This window comes from Microchirus variegatus (genome assembly GCF_963457635.1).
Source record: "Microchirus variegatus genome assembly, chromosome: 8".
Taxonomy (NCBI): domain Eukaryota; kingdom Metazoa; phylum Chordata; class Actinopteri; order Pleuronectiformes; family Soleidae; genus Microchirus; species Microchirus variegatus.
Window position 1 is genome coordinate 13201551 of NC_139809.1, and position 24999 is coordinate 13226549.

Consider the following 24999-nt stretch of genomic DNA (forward strand, 5'->3'; position numbering starts at 1 on the left):
TTCAGAAGCAAATGGTTGCAGGTAGAACCTCAGCCCTTGTAGAAGGACCCTTTTGGAACCCTTATTTCTAGGAGTGTAGGGTGGATGCAGACGTCTCCAAATCGGCACAGATGACGTATGTCTCAGTAATGATTCCCCACACCTCTGGAGAGCGTTCTGCAAAAATTCTTGCGATAAGAAACAAAACACCCACAACAACAACAAGAGATACGACCTCTGTTACATGGCCTCATCGCACATGACCTCAGCGTTTCGACAAATAAAAGTCAGAGAGAGAGAAAAGTACAAGTCCGACAGGAGTCGTTTTTACTGTGTGTCTCAGAGCGAACGTGCACGACGGCTTGACAAGTCGGAATTTATAAGGTGCAATGCGCCTGGCATGTCAGGAGCTTTTTATGGATAAGAACGTAAACTAAAGTATCCATCTGTTGAAGAACAGTCCTCTCATCGTTTCTCATCTCTCATACCTGCAAGTGTAGGAATGCATTAAGGAGTCGCGCTAATTCCCTTTGATCTACAGACCGCAAAACACTTTTGAGCTACTGTGTCAGTCTGACCGAAATGTGGATTGGCAGGGCGAACGCTGCAAAGCTCGTGTAAAGAATGTGCTGCTGCTGCTTTGTAAAGAGACGAGGTGGAATCAAAGTGGTTCTCAGACAACAAGAAATAAAGTATGGCGTATATTTTTTGGGGTCCTTGAGCGTCCAAACGCAGCAGTCCGTCATTCCTCCCCTTGTTTTGAATCACATAAATTCTCTCCAAAGTACAGAGAGAAATAATAGCGTTCATGCACGTAGAAGAAAAAGCAGTTACTGTGTCAAGCAGCGACGGAAAAAAGATAATATTTTAGCTGCAGACGGAGGGAATTGATGATGGGCGTTCACACGGCTCAGGGTTTTTATACAGTTTAAGTGATTTAGTGTCGCTGAGAGCCTGGAAGCTGCGTGGTTCCTGTTGTTCCATTGTGGTCGAAGATTGGTGGAACACAAACAAACACATTGTACACTAAATGATCACTTAGCTGTTACAATTGCCTGCATGTGTGTGTGTGTGTGTGTGTGTGTGTGTGTGTGTGTGTGTGTGTGTGTGTGTGTGTGTGTGTGTGTGTGTGTGTGTGTGTGTGACGTCTGTCTGTAAGGAAATTGAAAAAAAAGAGAGGAAGGTTGTTAGTCAGGAGAAGAATTGAAGGGGATCATGTGAATAGTGGAGTAAAAGGTCAAAAAGTGAACTGAGGAAAGGGGGCGAGACGGAGACGCTTGATGATACTTTATTTAAACGTTTCATGAAACAATAAGGTATTATTTTCAGTGTCTGCGCTGCACAGGAGAACATCCTCCGTCCTCTACTGCTTTGGTTATCAAGGGATTTGGCAAAATGTATTCAAGAGCAACGAGCTGTGCGACAATCTGAGAGCTATTTCGGATGGTTAGAGGATTAAGGCCAATGCATTGTTGTGGGTGACAAATAAAAACTAAATGAAGCCGCTGAATAATGTTCTTTTTAACCACGTTTTTTCCCTGGGAAAAGACTTTCCCAACACAGGGATGCAGGGAAAAAATGTTCATAAAATAAGTGAATGAAATGCTAATTACATGCTGTGGGCATGAATAATGTAAAGGGCACATTCCTTTGTAGGCAAATCCCTTTTTTCCCCCCGTGAGAAGGTCAACTGATGGTTACGCCAGGGCAACTTGAATATCTGTGGTTAAGACAGCACTTTGACAAAGAAGCAGAACAAAGTCAAAAGTGTTGTAACAGAGAAGGAGATCTTCCTTCGTTTTAGTGAAGCGTTGGATCCACAAAGGTCGGAAACACCAGGTGCTGCACACACAAGAAAATACATTTGGATATTTGCCTGGCAATTAGCTCGTTACGTAGCCTGGGGCCTAATGCTTGAGCGAAGCAGCAACCAACCGAAAATGATGCGACCGACAGCTCGAATCAATGCTTTCTGCTCAGCCCCGACCTTCTTTCCCTGGTGTCTTTTCCTCTCCAGCACCAGTCAACATCAGGACTTTGGAACAATGTCAGCACTAATCGGCACTAATTGCCTGATGACAATGCAAATATTTTGAGCTGACTAAAATTGCATCGCGTGATTGACTTCGTTGGGATCTGCGTGATTTGTGTCACCTGGTGTGAGCACTACAAAAAAAAGTAATTAGTTGTAGTTGATTTACTAAGCGAGTTACTGCATTTTAACCCCTCATGAAGCCTTACATTTCTTCTGAATGTTCAATTATTAATGATAAAACTTATTATTAAAGGTGCATTATCTAATAAATCCAAAGCAACTGGCCATAAAATCCTCCTAATATGTCACAGAGACTCAGGAATAATGTTCATATAACAAACTGAACCCACCAACAACAACAGTACAGACAAAATATTCGCATTTAAAAAAAAAATTTTGCAGACTGCAAATCATGTTTATGTTTTGAAATCATTGTGGCGCCACCTACCGCCGTCTACCAATCATTGCAGTCAGTAGAGTCTCAGCTGCTGAGCAACCACGGGTTGACAGTTACGTCAGAAAAACGAAACCTAAAAGACCTCGGTATTTTGAATTTGAGTGTCGTAACTGTTTTTGGCCACATTCTTACACATGGCACCTTTAACAGAAAACATTGTACACTGTTTAAATGCTACTGTGGGACAGTGTGAGACAAGGCACCAATCAAATTTAATACACTATATTTATAATAGTTAAATAATGAAACACAGCAGATGTTTTAGAACTTATGTGAATTCTTGCCTTTTATCTCAATGAGGGAAAAGCAATGTCTGTATTTCCAGTTTGAAAATGCTAACTCGCTAGGTGTTTCTCGGTTGTTTGTGTGTGAACGTTTGCCCAACTCTGCCTCTGATTGGCTTACAAGGACATTTTTTTTTGTGGGTCGATTATGTTAACGTGCCGTATTTTATTGTCAGTAGTAAGTTTACCCCGTTACTGAAAAATGTGCTGTTATGTTTTAGCATTTTCTATCATCTAGTGGTTTGGTAATTCCACTAAAAATCAGCAAAACTACAGCAACAAAATTTGACAAATATCCCCACATTCTTTCCTTGGACCTGTTTACGTGTCAGGCCGTTCTCCGCCTGGCGTCCGATGGGCTACTTGACGGCGAGTCCAGTTGCGGTGCGTGGGCCACGGTTGTGTCTTTGTCTTATTGTCAGCTTGTCCCGAACGCCTCGCACAAAGTTTTAAAAACACACATGCAAACGCACATTAACACATGACCGCATGTGCGTGGGGGTTGGGGGGGGCAACAGCCCAGCCACCTGTGTGCTTAGACACACATACATGCACACATCACGGCTATTAGCTGCTCAGAGTCAGGTTGCAGGGTAACGTGCACCCTGAACCCAGGTGGTGGACTCACTGTAATGTGTAACATTGCTGCAACAATATACGCCTGCACATCCACATACACGAGCATACAGTTTATGTGTGTGTGTGCACATTCCTACGCATTTCACTTTCGCCACCAATTTTTTTTATTTCCACACACTCCAGCGACAAGCGAAACCCTCTCCACTGTCCTGGAGATTGCTCAATTGGTGCGGAGGTCAAATGTCAGTTATTCCAGTGAGGGCCTGATGGCTTTGTGTATGTGTGAAAGTGTGCTAAGCCTCTGCAACACCACGTGTATTTTTATACATTAGCGAAAGCGCCTTCACTCTTTACTATTTTTGCACTGCACTGACACTGTGTTTACTCTCAAATCATCTTCTCCCAGTAACCCAGCCCACGCTTTATAATTCGGGCATTAGTGTGTCTATTCACACGCGTCCCAGGGGCCACAGTGAGTGTATGAAAACGACATTAAGCCACGCGGATCACCTTTCGCCCCCCCCCTCCTGAGTCCCATGAACAGTGCTGCAGGGATGGGGAGCTCCACAACACGGAAACCCTATCGCCACGCCCGTTGTTTTGGGGACAATGGCTGCTGGTTAAGTATGTGGCAAAAGGTGTACGATATCTCGCATTATCTGCCCCATGGTGTCTGTTTGGCAACTCACAAAAAAATGGCTTAAAAGATGTCGAACATCACGAGCACTTCCCGGCACCATAACTCTTCAAAAGAAGATGAATGTTGGAGGAACGTGGGGGGGGGGGGGGGGGGGGGGGGAGAGAAAATGGTTTCAAGTTTATCCTAAAATGGAATTGTAAAGAATCAGAGTCGTACTGCGTCTCAAAGAATGTGGTCAGGATTTTTGTACATTATTGTACAGCTTCTGAAGCAGGGGCCCTCAAACTCAAATGACCTGGGGGGCCAATGAACTTGGTGGTCTGGACAGGAGGGAGGGGGTCGGACATGTCAAAAAAAAGTCCAACAGTCGTGGTGGGATGAATTCAGCCTAAAATTAAACATTGACAGTACGACTCAATGCAAACCATTTCATAATAAAAGTGTTAATAAGTGAATAGTATTCATGCATTTACACTCTTAGAAATAAAAGTGCTAAGTAGAACCATATAAGGTTCTTTGGCTTGTCCTCATAGGAGAACCCTTTTTGGCTCTATGTTCTACCTGGAACCCTTTTGGAGGATTCCACCAAGAACCCTTTTAAAACCCTTTATTCAGGAAAGGGTTTTTAAAGGGTTCTCTGGATCAAAATGTTTCTTACTGGAACCATTAGTGTTACCAAGAACCCTTGAAAAACCCTTTCCCAAAGAAAGGGTTTTTCAGAAGCAAATGGTTCCAGGTAGAACCTCAGCCCTTGCAGAAGGAACCTTTTGGAACCCTTATTTCTAAGAGTGTACTTGAAAAACAGACAGATCAATAATAACATGAAGGCAATTGTGGTTATGACACTAGAAAACCTTAATATAATGATGACCAGCGTGTTTGAGACCTCTGTTCTACAGGATCATTTTGAAGAGAATGGCTTGTTCTCATTAACGTACAATTTAGAATAGCAATGCCTTACTGTATTTGTAAGCTGAAATTAAATAATCCTAAGCATACGTGTGTTTTTATTAGTGTATAATCACTTTAAAACGGAAACGATTTTGTCCTTTTGCCTAAAAATCGTCGCATCCTTTTCTACTCGGCGCGAAAACATGTTCTGAAGATTTTCCGCGTGTCAACGTGACGTCCACTAAAACTCTCCCTCTTCATGCCACGAGGCTGCCAAGGATAACAGCGGCGGCGCTTCAAACGGCGCTCATCAAAACAACCCTTCCACTGTCCAATTCCATTGCCTTGATCCTCGAGAATACCTCTGCAGAGGCAGAGGAATGCCCCAAGACCTTTTTCAGCCAGCTCTCCCTCCTATTGTCCCTGCTCTGACTCAACAAACACCCCCCAACCCTGCGCTGTTTGTTTGCTCTGAAAATAATCAGGCCGGAGGACTGCTTCTTGGAGCCGCGTTACATAATCTCCGCAGTGGTGATGAGTCCATGTGCAGCAGATTTAAAGCAGTATTTAAGGCTTTTTTGAAGTGTAGCTGTATGACGCACTATGACAGGGCTCACCTCATAAAGTCCATGTCTGTTTAAGTCTATGATGTATTAACCTGTTAAGCTCAGAGAGACACCTAAAAGACATATACCCAAAGTCAATGAAGAACCTCAGTGGGACCTCAGAGAACATATAACCCAAGGCTATTCAACTTAAGGCCCGGGGGCCAGATCAGGCCCTTCAAGCAATTTGGACCGGCCCGCGGCCCATTAACCCATAAATAATGAATGTATTATTAAAAAGCCAATAAAACCATAGCTTTGCCTATTTCTGGCACTTTGCGGCACTTCGTGACACTTTGTGACACTTTACGTCCCTTTTTGGCGAATACTAGTACAGCTGTAATTGTAAGCGGTCTATGTATGTACTGGAATATTTTGCTGGTACTGTAACTTTTATTTTTTTGCACTAAGAGCCAACTGCAGCAGTTGTACCTGAATATTATTGGTACTGTTACATATATTTCTGCAAAAATAGCCTATTGTGGCCATTGCACCTTAATGTTGTTTATATTGTTACATCTAATTTTGTAAGAGCCAATTGTGACTGTTATACTCAAATGTTGGTGGTACTGTAACTGTAACCTTTTTGCACTATACGCAAATTGTATTGCACCTGAATGTTGGTGGTTTTGTTACTTACCTTTTTAACACAAAACTAGCAGCTATTTCAATAAATAAGTGCTAAATAATCGAAAACATTTTGTATCTGTATCCGTAAACTGTAACTTCAACACAAAATAGTAGTACAGGGGTTGACCGGCCCAATGGCTGGACAGCCTTCCAAAAGCTGGCTCTCTGGGAATTTTAGTTGACTAGCCCTGATATAACCAATGAGAGAAATATGTGTCTGTCACTTTGCCTGATTAAATTTGAGTAAACCTAATGAAAATTGTGACATTTTCTCTCTTTTTTGACAGAGGATAGACCCATGCTAACAAATGATCCATGCACACAGATGCCATTGATCCCCCTGAGCAACTCCTTGACTACAAATGTGATAAGAATTCAGTAGCTTATCCCGTTTCAAGGGACTACAAAAATGGCCGCACCACAGATGGATTTACGATGATATAAATTACATTTTCAAATGTTCCTTTTTGCACTTAGATACACGCTCTGACTTGTTTTGTGAGTATTAGTGTGTTAACTTTGAGTAACAGTGAAAAAAACAACACTATTGTTTTACTTATTTTTAGTGCTGGGCACGTTAACGGCATGCGTGACGTCATCTTTAGGTAACTCCCGACTGTTAAAATGAGTCTCTAAAGTTAAGCTAAACTTTAAAAACAGAGGCATAAATACGCAGTACACAGGTTTGCTGGTTATTTGTAGCTCTTCTCTTTTCGTTTAATAAACAGACTGCTCCAGTTCGACTGTAGGTGCGCTAACAGCGCTAAAGTAGCTAACGCAGCTAATGAAGCTAACTGGTAAACGTGTAGGCGCGATAACGACGCTAAAGTAGCTAACGCAGCTAATAAAGCTAACTGGTAAACGGTGCCTGGACTCTGGTGCCGCGTCATGAAAAACTGCTAAAAGCTAAACTTTAGCTTGTGAAAACTTAAATTGAAGAGACTTTACACAAAGAGCCTTTCATATAGTGGCTTAAATACCTGTATGTTTGCAGTGTGAGCGACAGACAGAGCATACTTATGCTGATTCTTGTGAACAGTCCGCGCCAAATATGTGTCAGTGCTTCGTTCAACCAAAATAAATCTCAATTGTCACTTTAAGGAGAGCTTTTCACATGTCAGAAAACAATACACGAGACGTTATTTAGTAGTTAATGTGGTTAGACACAAACATTACGCTTCAAGAGACGGCCTGTCTGTCATGTGTGATGAAGTGTCGATTCATTTCCCCCCCGACTTTGTTCTCACACTCATCTGATCCTACGTGTCCTCATTGTTCTCAAGTCCCGTATCGTTTACAGACACAAACTGCCAGTTAATTATTCTGGGTTTGAACTGTACGTCCTTTGAATGACTCGGAGTAATCAACTTCAGATCAGCTGGCTGCCGCCGTCCCTATTACGTGTTTTGAATCGAAGCATCCATCCTTTCTGCCAGCGTTCAATTTCCTGCATGTTTCCTCCACGTTTCACTCACCTATCGTGCCTCAAGCTGCAGCTTCTGCCCTTGAGGACTTTTCATTTTAAGCAAGGTCTTTTTTTTTTTTTTGCAGCACGCTTGTCAGGTCGCCAGGTTTCTCTGGCTGCGATCGTCTTCCCTCTCTGTGTGGGCCTGTTCACCTCCGTGATGTGACGTCACCCACCAACAGAAACCTCTGCTGATTTATTGCCCCGCCATTGTTCCCCCTCGTCTTCAAAGCTTTGCCCTTGAGAACTCAACAAATGAGGCATCATGTTTGACATTAACCATTGATATTGGCCTTATGACCCTGACAGTTGTTTAGGTAGAGGCAGGGGGGAAATCACAAGTCTTTTAGTGATTAAAAACAGATTTGTTTGGTGCAGTAAAATCACTTTTAGACACTTGGGGTCTACTGTTAAAACTGTATACGCTGAAGGAACAGTTAGTGTCCACAATCAGTCTACCGGTAAATGCCCCCTCTTCTTGTGACTTCACTGAGGAGGTCATTAACCACTGAGGCTGAAAAAACAACAGAAAGCTTATAGGTCCGGTCAAGCGGCCAGGTCAAGGACCTTAAGAGCCGCAAGAGGCCCCGGTCACCCCTGGGTCATTAATAATTAATGAAACCTGAGGCACGGACAGCTAGAAACCATGACTAACACAAAAAGGGCCGCGGTGGTAAGAGGGCAAGGCTGGGCAGTAAGAGGAGAGAGAGAGAGAACATCGTTAACTGAGTCTGTACTTTCACTGTATGCTTCAAAGGCCTCAGACACAACAAAATGCAAAACCCAGTGACGTTTGAAAATTGCTGGAGTGGCACTTTCTGGTTAAGGAGATGGCAGTGGAGAAAATGCAGGCTGGGAAGCTGTTGGGGAAAAAGTAAGGTTGCCCAGTTGGAGAGAGAAAAAAAAAGAACATTGTTCGTGGAATGAAAAACAGCATGAAAGTCTCCTCGCTGTTTCCCATGAAATCCTGCCATCCATAGACTCGTGTTTAACAAAACATGTACTTGCCCTGGAGGTACTATCATGCCGAGACCTCCATTACGAGCGTGGTCTGATGAAAGAAGAGCTCAGGGGGGGGGCTTAGAGGAGGTTTGGGCTCTTAACCCTCCCCCCCATCGGGGCAAATATGAAAGAAAATAATTCAACATGATATGATATTACAAGTACGCTTCAGGGGAGAAATCTGTTTTGACAACGTGATCCAAGTTCCAACATTTACAAGTATTACAAATATCTGTGACAATTATCATTTTCTTTGCTCATTCCAGATTTTTAATCCCATAAAAGTTTGCCAAACTTGAGTAAACTCATTCTGTTTTTTTGTTTTGCAGAGTTCATCCGACGACTGCGGCCCACACGAGGGAATCCACGAAGGCAAAGAGGGCAAGTACCGGCTGCAGGTGACCCAGTTTGTGCAGAGGTTGGAGTACTGGCAAAAAGACCTGACCAACACCTTGGTGACCTCTATAACAGTGGTGCCAGTCCACGGCCGCGCGGTGGCGTACCTGGGCACCGCCGACGGACGCCACATACAGGTAAATAGTTCTCGCTGAACATTCGGACAGACCGGAAAGACCTATTTTCCAACTCAGCCGGTGTGATGGAGACGTTTTCAAGAAATTTCATTCAGTTCTTCTAGTTGCCGAGTTCGCTGGTGCTATGGCTAGCGCAAGTCAATGGTACACGCTAGCATGGCATTAGAAACACTCATACCGACTCCACAGTGCACCCGAGGCAAATCAATTGTAACTGCAGACTCTCAATGTACATATCTGTGTTGAAAGAATGTTTGAAATACAACCAACCTTGCAATTTGAAGGATTTATGTCTCAGCAGCAGCAGCGCGTCATACTTCCTATTAGGCTATGGCAGCGGCGGACTGATTCCGCTGCTGCTGAGAAAGTTGTCCCTCAAAAATTAATGCGATGCGAGGTTAGTTTTGTTTAAATATTATTCTATCAACACAGATATGTACGTCGATAGTCTGCCGTTACAATTGATCTGCCTTGGGTGCACTGTGGAGTCGGTATGAGTGTTTCTAATGCCATGCTAGCGCATGCCATTGACTTGCGCTAGCCATAGCACCATCAAACTCTAACTACAACTAGAAGAACTGAATGAAATTTCTTGAAAACGTCTCCAGACGTCTCCATCACACCGGCTGAGTTGAAAAATAGGTCTTGTGTCCAAATTCCAAATATCCCTTTAAAAGACTATGGATGAACTTCATTTGCATGGGTGTTTGAAGGGTGCAGTGACCAGAGCTGTTTCCCTTTATCATTGCTCATGTAAATGTTGCAGGATTGTTAGTATGCGATGAGTGAAAAAGTGCTGGAGACACAACACAGAGTCAGCCGCAGGTGCCTGAGCTCTAGAGGCAAAGTTTGGAGGAAACTATGACCGAGCAAACGGACCTTTCTGTTTGCACAGTTTGCTCTTGTGTGACCTCTGCTCAGTGAGCTGGCCAGAAAACCCTGCATCGCTCTCAGCCATCTGAACAAACACAGTCCATGTTGGCTATCAATGTACAATCCAGCAGCAGCAGTGGGTTACACCTTCCTGCTCTTTAGTGTAGCAGCTCATACATGACTCATTACTACTGCTGCTTTAGTCGTAGAGGTTTCGGTCATCTGAAATTTGAATGAATGTGTGATTGCCGTGAGAGGCTTCGAGCACTCATTGAAAGAAAGTTGACTGAGGTGAAGAGTTCACCAGATCCAAACCACCCTTAACTACGATGTTTAGGTCTCAGAGTAGAGGAGTGAAAGACAGACAGCATGGACACAAAGTGCAAAGATGAGCTGGTTATATGTAGACCATCTGCTTTCCTCCATCTCTCTCCTGCTGTAAACATTTTTAGGTCTTTTACGTCATGATATGCACTGGCTTAGATTACAAGTCATTTAAATTACACCGCTGACAAAAACCACAGAGTCTGAGGTTTGTTTGTGCTCAAGGGTTTTTGAGAATCTGAGAGGTTTAAGTGTCTATGTTCAGTCTTCTCTGCAGCAAGTGACAGGTATCCAAATATACATTGATTATGTAATAATCTGAATGTGTTTTTTTAGTCTAAATATCATCTTAAAAAATTACTCACTTTTTTTGTGTTACGTTTCCTGACACAGCAAATGTTTTGGACTTTTACTGCTCGTGCTACCTTCAGTTCAAACAGGGATGTGGCTTTGTGTGTTGTACGTCCATTGGACGTCAATTGGACTCTCAAGATCCTTGTAGGTATAAAGGGGGTGTGAAACCCTGTGATCGTAGCGACTGTATGAAACCACAATATGTTGATTGTTGGCTATTTGAAAGGTAAACAGACAGATAATGACCCATACGCAAATATCCATGTAGGCTAAGGGCGAGTAGACAAACAGGCTAAGATGTCAGATGTCTCCCTGTCTTTGTGCCTCCACTGCAGCGACAGCAGTGGCCAAAGACGCCATGCTTTGCACACATACGTCCATCTCAATCCTTTCAAATTTGTCACAAATGTTCAGGTTTTTGGTTGCCACTGGACATGTTTACATTATATTCGTTTTTACACACAGCAGGCTATAGTATTAGGTCAATTTTGGGGGGGAAATCTATGGGAAGAGTGCAAAAAAACTAAATGAATTGTCATGGAGCTTGCTGTGAGCTGTGTGGACCCTATTACAGCAGTATAACTGTGTCAGTTGGTCATTATGCTCTGGCCAGTGTTTACGAGTCAGATGAGAGTATATGAAACCAAACGTACCATCCTTGACAAAATAAGACAAAGGAATCAGGTAAACATGTTGTCTCCACTCTTCAGCAAATGCCAGTTCAACTGTCTGTCTGTCTGTCTGTCTGTCAGTCCGTCTGTCTGCTTTTCAATAACTTTCTTTGTGCCTGACGAAAGTGAGGAACACAAGTATTATTTGTGTCCGATGATAACCATGTGTGTGAGTTGTTGTTGGTAAAAACCAATTAATGTGTAAACATGTTATTCCAAAAGTTGTTTTGGTTTGTGACGTAAAAATGTAAACCTAATGTTAACAAGCTGATGTGGGGACAAATTTTAACCAAGCATTGTGGAGGCAGACACAATTCATTCCATACATTGGTAAGCATCTAATGTTTGCATAAGGACAGTAGTCCAGGTAAACAGCTTAAAGCAGAATTATGCAGGATTTTTAACCTAATTACTATTGTCTTGGGTTAGGGCTAGGGTTAGGGTTAGGGTTACAGTTAGGGGTTAGGCCTTGCAAGAAACAAAAATTGCTTCACGGCAATCACATAAACCCTAGCCAGGTACAAGATCAAGGCAGCGATAGTCTTATTTTAGACGTTCATTATGACAGAACTGGCGAAAATGAAGCAGAGAACACTATTGTCAATGAAAGCGAGGAAGAGGAAACGAATGTCTGACCAAGCGAGTGCCCACACATATGAGTAGATATTGGACCAGCTTTTTTCGAGCGACGAGAAGCATGCAAAAAAAAATCCTTACCGGCATGGACATGGCTCTAAAATGTACATGTCCAGGAAAGTGGAATGCGGTAGACGATGGATGGATGGATTAATGGATGTTGTCGGTGGTATCGTGAAAATATGTACTCCAAACCTGTAGAGGGAGCTCCGTAAAGGGAAAATAAAGCGACCAGACTTGGATAGTTTTGCTTTAACCGTGCATGGAAACAAGATCAAGTAATGTCCTGCAGTCTTGGTTTGAATCCCAAAGTCCTGACAGTGGGTTGACTTTCATTCTTGTGACTATACAACGTTTCAGCTGGACAAATCTGGGCAATATGGATGCACATCTCTCAGCAAACAATAAGTACTCCGGTATTCAGCCAGGCCTTTTTTTGATTTAGTCCCCCCATCCATTCTACCATCACATGTCCATATGTTGCTCTGTAAAAGTAGAGTGCAGGAAATGGCGCTGCATTGGTGCATTAGTGCTAAAGAGGGGGGGAAACAATGGTCAAAGGAATGAAACACAGAGTAAAAGCTCAATTACTTGAAGTGTTTTTGAAACACAAGAATGAAAAGATGTGCGTGGAAAAAAAAAAGAAACGCAGGAGAGACATTGGAAAAAGGGGCCGACAGCTGCACAACGTGGCAGGGGGATGTGTGCCTGCACGGCGGGTGGAGACGGAGGTAGTGGGGCGCGAGGGGGGCTTACGAGCTGAACGGCACGTTAATGGTGAACGGGCGAGCTTCGCTGACACGTTCCCTCACACGAAAGGAATCAGGTAAACATGTTGTCTCCACTCTTCAGCAAATGCCAGTTCAACTGTCTGTCTGTCTGTCTGTCTGTCAGTCCGTCTGTCTGCTTTTCAATAACTTTCTTTGTGCCTGACGAAAGTGAGGAACACAAGTATTATTTGTGTCCGATGATAACCATGTGTGTGAGTTGTTGTTGGTAAAAACCAATTAATGTGTAAACATGTTATTCCAAAAGTTGTTTTGGTTTGTGACGTAAAAATGTAAACCTAATGTTAACAAGCTGATGTGGGGACAAATTTTAACCAAGCATTGTGGAGGCAGACACAATTCATTCCATACATTGGTAAGCATCTAATGTTTGCATAAGGACAGTAGTCCAGGTAAACAGCTTAAAGCAGAATTATGCAGGATTTTTAACCTAATTACTATTGTCTTGGGTTAGGGCTAGGGTTAGGGTTAGGGTTACAGTTAGGGGTTAGGCCTTGCAAGAAACAAAAATTGCTTCACGGCAATCACATAAACCCTAGCCAGGTACAAGATCAAGGCAGCGATAGTCTTATTTTAGACGTTCATTATGACAGAACTGGCGAAAATGAAGCAGAGAACACTATTGTCAATGAAAGCGAGGAAGAGGAAACGAATGTCTGACCAAGCGAGTGCCCACACATATGAGTAGATATTGGACCAGCTTTTTTCGAGCGACGAGAAGCATGCAAAAAAAAATCCTTACCGGCATGGACATGGCTCTAAAATGTACATGTCCAGGAAAGTGGAATGCGGTAGACGATGGATGGATGGATTAATGGATGTTGTCGGTGGTATCGTGAAAATATGTACTCCAAACCTGTAGAGGGAGCTCCGTAAAGGGAAAATAAAGCGACCAGACTTGGATAGTTTTGCTTTAACCGTGCATGGAAACAAGATCAAGTAATGTCCTGCAGTCTTGGTTTGAATCCCAAAGTCCTGACAGTGGGTTGACTTTCATTCTTGTGACTATACAACGTTTCAGCTGGACAAATCTGGGCAATATGGATGCACATCTCTCAGCAAACAATAAGTACTCCGGTATTCAGCCAGGCCTTTTTTTGATTTAGTCCCCCCATCCATTCTACCATCACATGTCCATATGTTGCTCTGTAAAAGTAGAGTGCAGGAAATGGCGCTGCATTGGTGCATTAGTGCTAAAGAGGGGGGGAAACAATGGTCAAAGGAATGAAACACAGAGTAAAAGCTCAATTACTTGAAGTGTTTTTGAAACACAAGAATGAAAAGATGTGCGTGGAAAAAAAAAAGAAACGCAGGAGAGACATTGGAAAAAGGGGCCGACAGCTGCACAACGTGGCAGGGGGATGTGTGCCTGCACGGCGGGTGGAGACGGAGGTAGTGGGGCGCGAGGGGGGCTTACGAGCTGAACGGCACGTTAATGGTGAACGGGCGAGCTTCGCTGACACGTTCCCTCACACGGCATTTCTGACTGTGACGCTGAGCGTCCCGCGCAGCTGTCGCTGTGCGTTTCTCCGGCATTAAACCCTTCCAGTCCTCGCTCAAGCCGTTTTTGTGTGTGTGTGTGTGTGTGTTTTCTGAATTGGCTGAAGTTCATTGTTTTAGCCGGAGGGTTTTAGAAGATTTAAAGAGGAGAGCAGCTGTCCTGCACTGTTACACTGTCCATGTCATCCAGTAATTATGTCCTGTTTTTTTTGTTTGTATGTGAATTCAAATGGCCCTTTTTCCTTGACTTGGAAAGTTTTCCAGGAAAAGAGTTTTTGAAGAAAGAATCTGACAGGTGAAGAATTGATATTTGAAAAAAAAAAGCTTAATTCCATTTGGGAAATCTCAATAATCCCGCAGATTTTTTTTGACATTTAAGAAAGCGATGATGTTTTACATTACAAGAGACAGAGATTTGTGATTTTTATGAACTAAAAACATGGTTATGCAACAATTTTACAACTTATTATGACATTTTTATCATAGGAAATGATGAGGAAATTAAATTATGGTTTTATTAAAAGTCACTTTACAAGAGACAGCACTGGAATTCAAGTAAGAACCAAAAGGTGAAAAGAAAAGGTGAATTAAATCATTAATGATGATATCCTCCACCTCATTTATGTATTTGAACCTGTTAGTGCGACCACAGCTTTATTGTCAAAGCTTTGTCCATCATTTCCATCATCTTGTATCATCTTGTCCGAGATACAGTAAATTTATTGGATAAATCTGGCCTTAGCTAAACTCATTTTGAAAAGAAAATACAGGCAAACAGAGAGATTATCGCCAAGTTTGTCAGTTGGAAGCATCCATTACAGACTTAGTTTGTGTTTAAAGTTATATGATCTGTGCACTTGTATGACCTGTATCTCCAATTAAATATGTCACCTTGAAAAAAAGGAAGAAAATTAGTTGATGGATGAAAATTGTGTGCTCTTTAAATATGGATAGTTAGAAACATATTTATTAAATCATAAGGAGACTCCACGGCAGATTCCATGGCCACAATATGGTCATGTATGGTCCATGATAGTGAAGGCTTGACTCCAAAGCATAAGGTGTGTTTTCGTACTCTTTTCACCATGCTGTAGCAATAAAGAGCAAGTGCTTTTAAGAGTCTTTATTTATGGTTGTTTATGCCAGATTACAGTGCATACTTTTATGACTGCAACATTATCAGAGAGAAAGACATTTTGGCTAAAGAAGTGAAGGTCCTCCAGTGTCTCTCTCTGCACTGGGCCCCCTTCACTTTCCCTGGCCCCGATCTTCACGCGCAGGCATTTGAACTGACGACCCTCCAGCCACCTGCTCTTTCAATCCAAAGCGAGCGCCATGTGAGAGGTGGTCTGGCGTGTTTTGCTGCAGGTCATATCATTGTTAGTGCGTTAAAAAGAGCCTGTCAACATGTCATGCATTCAAGTTTCCTGGTCGCTCCCCGCGGACGCGGCAGGAGGGGAACTCGGAGTGGAGGCGGTGAAAGAAAAAGAGCCTTGTTCGTCTCGATGGACTCCGTTCTGGCTCAGGAAGTGTTTCCCTCAGCTTCAGTTGGCCCGACTGTGGGAATAACACAGTGGTCGTGTTTATAGGCCAAACTTCCCCCCGCCTGCTTAATACAATAAGCTGTAATTTACATTGCTATTAACTCCAGAGAGCAGCCTGTTGTATGGCCTCATCCTCCATAGGAAAGCCACCCATTATGCTCGCTGTTACAAAGCTAACATTGATCATGAGGCTCAAACAGTGGGAGGCATGACACTGGAGGCAAGGGTGTATTGGCCGACCAACAAAATCACATTAAAAGTTACAATGCTGAGATTTTAATGTATTTACTGGAATCTCAGGCTCACAATAAGTCAATGGGGGGGGGGAAACAGCACTTGTAGCAGAATGCACGGCATTCTCTTACGTTATTTATCATGTCACTCAAAACGTGAAGCTTCTGACAAAGTATATTTGCTCGTGTGCGCACGCCGTATCTATTCCTGTGTGTGTTTACGTGTACGACAGAAGCAACGGTATAATTTTAAAAGTACATTGTGTAACTGCAGCGACCGCATACTCCGGCGGAGACTCTCTACTGTTCCGATCTACTGTTTGCTCCGAGGCCTGTAATTGCAACAGAACCACAGATGATAAACACTGTTCCAGGTGTGTGTGTGTGTGTGTGTGTGTGTTTGTGTGCACGTACGTGTGCGATTCCACGACAAGACATGTTTTTTTTCTCAGCAGATGCATCGTTTTGCTCTCTTCCCCCATTAAACGTTTACAACCAGAAATCCTCCCATTACAAGAAGGTATTTCACATCAAATTGCAAGACGTTAGAGCTAAAACATGTATTTACTTCTCATTGGAACGTGTTCGGAGTTGCATGTCGCGTAACGGTTCGGTAATCTAAGACGTTTTTTTTGACTGCAGGCGGAGTAAAACTGTAAACTGATCCCGGCCTAATTTTATAGCTGTCAAATGCTAATTGCATGCAATCTAACGTACACCCACCTCGGTGAGCTGGAGGCCTGATATTGTATATGTAGATTGACTGGCTCGATAGGAACCGACATGTCAGGAACAGATTTCTCTACACCTGTAATTGTCTTGTCACCGCAATTCACAATGTACAGGATTTTCATGAAAAGTGAATTTTCATTTCCCCCCCCAGATCTCGAAAGTGCATGAAGCGCCGTCATGAACATGACTTTTAATACAAATCCACTTGACACAATGGATCCATTAAAATCAGCCAAACTCCAGTCGAGGCATCTCCCAGGGAAATACGGCATCATTTGGATCATGTTCTCGTCGCCGCCTCCCAGCCAGAATGTTGCTGGTGCGGTGCCAGACAAGGCTTGTTGAGGTCTTTCGCTGTTTCCCATCCTCTAGGTTCTTTGGTTTGTGTTACTTCTTGTTTAATTCATGCCACGTATCGGTGTCCTGCTAACAGTGCAAACTATTATTGAAAATAAACATAGCAACGACGAAGAGCCGCAGGGAAGGGTGCAAAAAGATCATCTCGTCACTTACATCTCTTTGATCTGATTTCATTTTACGGTAGCTTTAAACAACAGTTGGCCTGATCTTTTACTTTGTGTTGTGTCTGTGCGGAGAAACACAAAGGACAATGCAGTTATTAACATTTATTCAAGTGGTAGTTGAGTTGTTTTGTTTGTTTTTGTTGATGTGTGGTTGTCTGAGGTACTGACACATAAAGACAACACTGACTCTGCTGTGCACAAACCCAGCACCAGGACACTGGCGCTCGCTCTCTTTGTAAACACAGCTGCAAGGATGGGTTAAATAAATACTAAAGTTCACCTTTTAAAATTTAAGCCTGCTTAATTCCACAATATCTTAAGAATTATGCTGACTACTGTACCTTACTGTCACTAACCTGCACCAAAGTCCATACAGAACTTTCAAATGTTAGCTCATGAGTAGAAAAAATGGAATGGAATGCTGGAATACTGCTGCAAATCACAGACTTTGGTGCAGGGAGTGAGCAGTTTCATCTTCAGCTCTAGGCAACTGGACTTATCGATAACTGGACTTATCGAGTTAAAGATGTTTCACCTCTTATCCAAGAGGCTTCTTCACTGCTAACTCACTGGTGGAAAATTCCATGAATGTTAGCCTCTGAAGGCTGAATATATGTCCTACTTTTCTTCAGGTGCTCTTCTCCAGATCTGTGTCTCCTCACGTCAACATCCGCCTGGACTCGAGACCTGTCTCTTCCAGCTTGGCCCTGCTGGACGGCAGCGACTCAGCGGGCGCTCTGCTGATGGCCACAGGGAACAAGGTGAGCTTCGAAGCACGGAGAATAACAGGAACGCAAACAAAAAGCACCCCCAGTTACACAACTTGATGCTGATGTATGGCCGTCACACAAACATCTAAGACCAATGAGGGTCTCACTATGACATTAACTCTACCCTCATCCTCCTCGTAGCTCACCAAGATCCCTCTGATTGGCCCCGGCTGTGATCAGCTCACCACCTGCACGTCCTGCTTGCTGCTGTCCAAGGTGACTGAATGCGGATGGTGCGATGGACGCTGCACGAGAGCCAACCAGTGTTCCTCCTCCGTCTGGACACAACAGTACTGTACACCAGTCATTACGAAGGTAATGACACGATGAAAAAACATATTTTTTCCATTTACATTGCAGAAATCCATGCATGATTAAGGTCCCAGTATCTTAAGAATATGTTTACAGTCTTATTCTGGCCGGTAAGTGACGCATGTTTTGTTCATCAGCGATTTTACACCAGGGCACACAGGAGTTACTGATTCACTGATTTTCATTCATTTTGTGATGTCGATGTGTGAAATCCTTCATTTCAGACTTACCTAAGTGAGAAACTCTTACCAAATCAGGCAGCACATGTGTCTCTGCAAGCTAAAAATGCAGATTTTCTCTCAGTACTGTGGTGTGTGGGAGCATGAGCTGTTTACACTCACGGTTGGAAGAGGCTGTCCAGCATTGACATAAAGCAGCAAACATATTCTTAAAATATCATAATTAGGTGAGCCTTTCCTTAAAAGGCTAAAACGTGTTGTTCCTTGTGCCTCTTTTTTCAGTGCAAAAACAATGCTGACTCACTTTTTTGAAGCACTCTTTCCTTCGATTTTATCTGTCCTTGTGTAAGGACGTGGAGTCCATATATTTACAGTCGTATCTCTGTCATATTTCACACCACCGTGACACTGTGAGACTTCTCTGAGCTCACCGTGGGTGGAGATCCTTCCTTCGCACGTCTAACGCGGCACCTCATGCTGGTACACTGTCTCCAAATTACTGCTGCGGCTTTACAAAAGCAACTAAATGGGTTAATGGGACAAAGGGCTGTAAAAACACCTCTCTTTTTCAGAGCTGACGTAGCTTGAAAACAACATTTGGATGTGGGTGAGCGGAAAGTAATTTCTCAGTAAGAGGAGTCAGGTGCTGGAGATAGATTTTGACACCAGTCCTTTCCTTTCACAGCCCTCTCAGAAGAACATGTTGATTAAAAGTTTATTTATTTTAAGCAACGTAAAAGGCCTTTACAGCACATTGGGGTATAGATTTATAACTGCATAAAACAGGCAGTGAGCAGCACTGTAAATCCAGATCATACAAGTTGAGACAACAACAGGGTGGAGGTGACTGAGTATAGCAACAAATCTGAATGCCAATTGCAAGGTTTTATTATTATGAGCTTATAAAATGAACATATTCCGTCTCTGCACTGACTAGGTTTTTCCGACCTCCGGACCAATACGGGGTTCTACGGCTATCACGATCTGCGGGCAAAACTTTGGCTTCGACAAGTCGGAGAACTTCAAGGCGTCGCTGGTGACGGTGGAGGTGGCAGGAGCTTCCTGCAAACTGCCCAGGCATGACAGTGTCAACAGGTACTGACTGTTCTGTGTTTGCACTCTGACAACAGCACAGTATTTGAAAAGAGACAGAGAGAGACAGAGACAGTGGGGAAGTGGTTGGTGTTTACGAGATGAAGAAAATGTACACCGGCGTCCTATAGTGGCAGTTATCAGGGTTATGTGTGTTGAAGGAAGAATGTTAAGAACAACAACAACACACATACACTCCTATAGCAGTGTGCCACATTCAACACATGACTACCCTAACTGAAAAATTGGTGCGGGAAAAAAAATCACAGCATACAGACTTTCCACTCTTTCAAAACAGCCCATTCAAAAGTCCCTTTCCCTAGAAACAAGCTAATTACACGGCCAAGCCAGTCCCACATGAAGATGGCTTCTTTGTGCATTGCTGCAGAGCAGCGGATCATCATTGAATTAGGATAAATACTCGAATGCTTGGGTATAATGCTCCGGTTTGTGTGTTGTTTGGTGGGTTGTTGGGCGTTTAGATGGACTGAGCTGCAGTGTTACCCGGTGTTCACTGGGAACTTCACCCCGTCAGGACACACGGTGAAGGTCACCACCGCCGCGATCAACAAGGTGGCCAAGATGGACGGCTTCACCTTTGTGGTAAGAAATGTTTGGTAATTGATAATGAATTTCACATCATTGCAAAAGTCATAGACCAGTGCACAAGAAAGTCTCTATGTGAATGTGTTCTGTCTAACAAATAAACAAATCCAAGCAAAACCTGACAAAATAACCATTAAGGCCTTTGCACACCAGACCCTGTCCAGTCAAAGTAGCTTTCACATCATGTGACTGGATTTTGCAGAGCAATATTTTGGCTTTTATATTTTCCAACAAAGTTGTGCTAGGTGCAAATCTAACTAATCAGAATGCATGTTGTTGACAAGTCATTGTTGGACATTCTTTTTTATTCCCTATAATGAACCAAAACATGATAAACTCAGCTCATCATCATCATCATCATTAGATGCAAACGCTTCATATAAATAGTGAGGTTGCATCATATTTCACATCACATTTCATGTTGATGTGTGCAATTTCCTTTAGACTGCATCTAAACTCACATTTCTGCTGGTCTGTGCACCTAGGAGCCAGCGATCCATGAAATATTTCCGACGTTTGGGCCAAAGTCTGGAAACACCATGCTGACCATCAGAGGAGCTTTCCTGGACACCGGTAACAAGCAGGAGGTGACTGTCGGTAAAGCAGCCTGTAAAATCCAGAGGTCAGTTCACACCAGTCTCTACTTCTGTCTTTTTGTCTTATTCTCTTTCCGTCCACTTTGCATCACATTAGATGCTCCACAAAAATAAAGTTTTATGAGAGTCACACATTTCCCTTGACAGTACTGCAATTTTACAGTTTTGCCTGCAAGCCACGAGACAAGTTAAAAGTTCAAGTATTTGTCCTTCATCTGCTCTTTCTGTATCGTTTCCCGCTGCAGTAGAATTTATTAGGAATTCTATGCAGGACTAATTTGGGAGAAATGCTTGAGTGGGTCCTTTGGACAATGGCTGCCAGTGTTCATACTAACACAATAATATATCCTCTGTTTACTCTCTATCCCCTCGCCCTTCGACCTTCACTCTAACCTCCACCGCCAGCTTGTCGTCGACCATGCTGACATGCAAAACGCCGCCAAATGCTGTTCACTCCGAGCAACCAGTGAAGCTGACAGTGGATTCGTTGGAAGTCCACGCCCCCACGCTGTTCACCTACAACCAGGACCCCATCATTAACAACATCCAGCCCTCACGCTCCTTTGTCAGGTTCGACTTCTTCTCATTCACCACTAATTTCCTCCACATTGTAGCAGTCAAAGTTGTGTTTAACGTATTCCCCTCCTCGCCTGAGGTGGCGCTGAGTCAAGAATGACTGAAGGAGAAGACAAGACAAAATATAGACTTGTTCATCTATTTGTTCATGCAGGGCAACTTCTGTTTCTGCTTTCACTCCACGTCTGACCACAGGCCATTTATTCCGGCTATCATTCTACACACGCATATGATTTGGTTGTGTTTACCCACAATGCCCTGCGTTGTAGTCCACTTCCTGCATTTGACCTACGTTTTTAGGGTCGGTATTTTCTTGCGTTTCCACCACCCATTCCATTCTTTGATACCCTCTATTTGGGGTACCAGAGTTAATGGTACAGTCAGGGTGAAGCTAGCTCCAGCCACGACAGTCAGCTATTTAAGCGACAGAAACATCTCTCCCTTGCGACCGTTGTTTCTTCAACGCCTGTTTTCTATACTCATATAATTTGGTGTCTTGTTGAAACAAACTGTTAAAAAAATGCTACGTATCTCGCTAACACGGCCAAAGGACATAGCCCACAAGGTACTGTTCTAACTGAACTCTATCGTGATGGAAACACTGCATTATACCGTACTTCTGTTTATGTTTGCCTCTCAACACAATTGTGACACCCAGCTCATGTGTGGCTATGAGTGTTTGAACAGCACGACATGCTAAGCTAACTCAGAAACAAACACGGGCCCAAAAAAGTCTGAATACTCAATGTTTCTTCACCTAATAGAAGGTGAAAGAGCGGCAAAATGTACTGAAACAGGTTATTGCTTCAGTTTTACAGCAGGGAGAAAAAGAGTGGGAGGTGACGAGAGGCTAAACTGCTAATGCTAACAGCAGGTTCCTCCCAGTGGGAATATACTGTGTCTGTCTCTCGTGGTGATGCCAATATTCATTCTCACTCCCCCCCTCCCCCCACACACTCCCCACCACCACCACAGCGGAGGCTGCACGGTGTCAGCTCATGGCTTCTTCCTCCAGTCCGGCCTCCAGCCCCAGATGGTCCTCACCACCGCCCAGGACGCTGAGGTCTTCCATGTGGTGCGTACACAAACACTTCTATCTGTCCAAGAATGTGACATCCATGATTTGAAATGCAAAAGTTGTGATTTGGAATACATTTAAATGGATTATTCAGGCTGTGTGCTCAAAGAGAGAACCCCCCCTCCCCTCCCGCAAAAAGAAAGAACCAGTGTCAGATGTAGGCTGAATGCTAGTATTTTAGTCACTTAACATGAGGCTAAGCTCAGTAAATTGACACCTGCTTTAGTCAACAATAATTTGCTTTGTTTTAGCTCACTTTTGGATAGCCTTTTCCAACTGGAAACTTACATTTATAAACTGCTACTCTGCTACTAAAATCTGAATTTTTAACTCACATAACATGGTTCAATGCTGCCTTGTTTAAGTCACAAAGTAACACATTGGAATATGATGATGGATGCTGCAGTGGATCAACAGCGAGATAGATTAAATTCACCCATACTTCTGATCAATAAATCCTGATCAATTGTACAAATTATGGTTGGGCAGATATTCAATACATGATTGCAAGAACCTCCAAACCTAGCCGTGGCCAAGAGGAAAGGAATTATACTTACACAGCAAGAGGGTTTGCCGGTTCAATTCCCGGATCAAGGGCTGTGATGCCCCTTAGCAAAGTGCACAACCTCCCGTTGTGTGTGTTCACACATACTGGAATGTAAAAAAAAAAGAGGATGGGTCAAATGCAGAGGTCAAATTCACTCTCACTAATTGGTGTGTGAGCAAATATAAGAAATGCTAATTCTAAGCAGAAGAACTATGTAAGGCTGATATTTGAAACAAAAAACAACATTTAAATCCTTTATTGCTTTTTTACAATCACATTACATTTGATTGTGATGCAAGAGACAGATGTTACCCCTCTAGTGTTTGCATTTCGGGACATCTCGCTGCTTCAAAACTCATTTAAACATCATGTCGACATCGTGAATGAAAAAAATTGTTGTTATCGTCGTGGTGCTTTGGATGCAGCGGAAACGTAAACAAGGAGGCGTCAGAGGAAGAATTGGCTCTTGTTTCAGCTGCCGAGTTTAACCAGGGAGGTCCTCATAACCTCCTTATGTCCACAGTCTGTTTTATTCAAACAGCCCGTGACAGAAAAATACATGTCATATATCTGGTATAATCATTATACGTGGTAACAATTCCAGAAACCATTAGGAAGCAAGAAAGAATTCTGAACAATGGAAAAGAGCAAAGATGTCAGACATAGAGGAAAAGGAGACAAATGGAAAATCAGTGTGATCTCTAGGATTCAGGTGTCAGCTCGAGTAGCTTTTTTTTTAGGATGCTTTGGCTCCCGTTACACTTTATTTTACCTTTTCAGGAAAAATGATACACACACTCACTATCGTAGAGTGCAATGACAGATCCGAGGTGTTTAAAATGTCACATGACAGCTTTGAAAGCGGGTAAATGGGTCATTAGACAGGAGGACGCCATCGGTGCCACTGACTCATCCCCGGCATTAGGGATTAGACAGATGATACTTGTAAATAACTAGTGTTACCTGAACATTTGGGTCAACTAACAAACAACTAGAATCTGTGGCTAAGTGTCATACACCATTATTATTTGTCAACATGTAAGGAATTGAAAGCCTTTCATGACTCAGTATGATATCAAAGATCACCTGAGCAGACGGAGAATTGATCAATGGTCTCCTCTGTGTCTGTTTTTAGAACATTTTGGGGGCAGTTCAAGTACGTCATGGAAAAGTCTTGATCCCATCACAGCGCAGACATAATATTCAGTTTAAAATAAAACAGTATACCATTCATCTCTTTGGGTCTGCCTCGTGCAGCCTCGCTAAAGTTTTCATGTCGCGGGCCAGAAAGCGAGTCAGCGCCGTCTGAGGTAATAATACTGACATCAGAAATGACCCTATCGTGAACGCAGTGACCCTCTGATCCTCGCTCACGGTGCACGGGCGGATCATATTCTCGCAGCTTGAAATTCTTCGCCGTTCCTGAAATGATAAAAATGATACCACATTTTTTGGGGGAAAAAAGACAGACAGAGCAATTGTATTAATCTGTAGAAATTCTCAGGACTCTCCATGTAAGGACGTAACTTAATCTCTTTGAGGCGAAAGCTGAATGACGAGGGTTTTGGCGTCTCGCTTTACTCGTGCGGTTTTTGCTGTTGCCTCTGACTGTCTAAAGAAATGACTTCCTGTGTGATCTACAGTACGCACTGCTAATGCAGAGAGAGAGTCTCGTCGAGCTCAATCGGGCAACTGTGTGAACTCATTTGACAGTGGTACGAATGCAACAGACAGTTTGTTAACATTGAAAAGTTAAAATGTTACTACAGTATCTAAACAGTACGTTCGTCTTGCCATTAAGCAGACAACCACACTTTAAAAATTGAAGTGTACTTTTTAGAGTAAGATTCAAGTGAGTCATAAAAAATGTTTACACACCTACAGCGACCACTTGTCAAGCAAAACCTATCTTTGTGAGGACATTTTGGCTCGTCCACAGAACTTTTACATGCTTTTTGAGTATT

At 43.0% G+C, this 24999-nt stretch overlaps 1 protein-coding gene across 1 annotated transcript in view; it reads left to right on the forward strand.

The window, feature by feature from the left end:
* met (MET proto-oncogene, receptor tyrosine kinase) overlaps positions 1 to 24999 on the forward strand; it is a gene marked incomplete at its 3' end in the record, with an annotated part of 81679 nt that overhangs the window by 24322 nt on the left and 32358 nt on the right. Inside the window, exons 3-10 of the mRNA XM_083893925.1 lie at positions 8897 to 9100; positions 17912 to 18040; positions 18191 to 18364; positions 19478 to 19635; positions 20115 to 20235; positions 20724 to 20860; positions 21240 to 21404; positions 22386 to 22485. Of these exons, the coding sequence (XP_083750051.1) occupies positions 8897 to 9100; positions 17912 to 18040; positions 18191 to 18364; positions 19478 to 19635; positions 20115 to 20235; positions 20724 to 20860; positions 21240 to 21404; positions 22386 to 22485 (1188 nt within the window). The remainder of the gene's footprint in view (positions 1 to 8896; positions 9101 to 17911; positions 18041 to 18190; positions 18365 to 19477; positions 19636 to 20114; positions 20236 to 20723; positions 20861 to 21239; positions 21405 to 22385; positions 22486 to 24999) is intronic.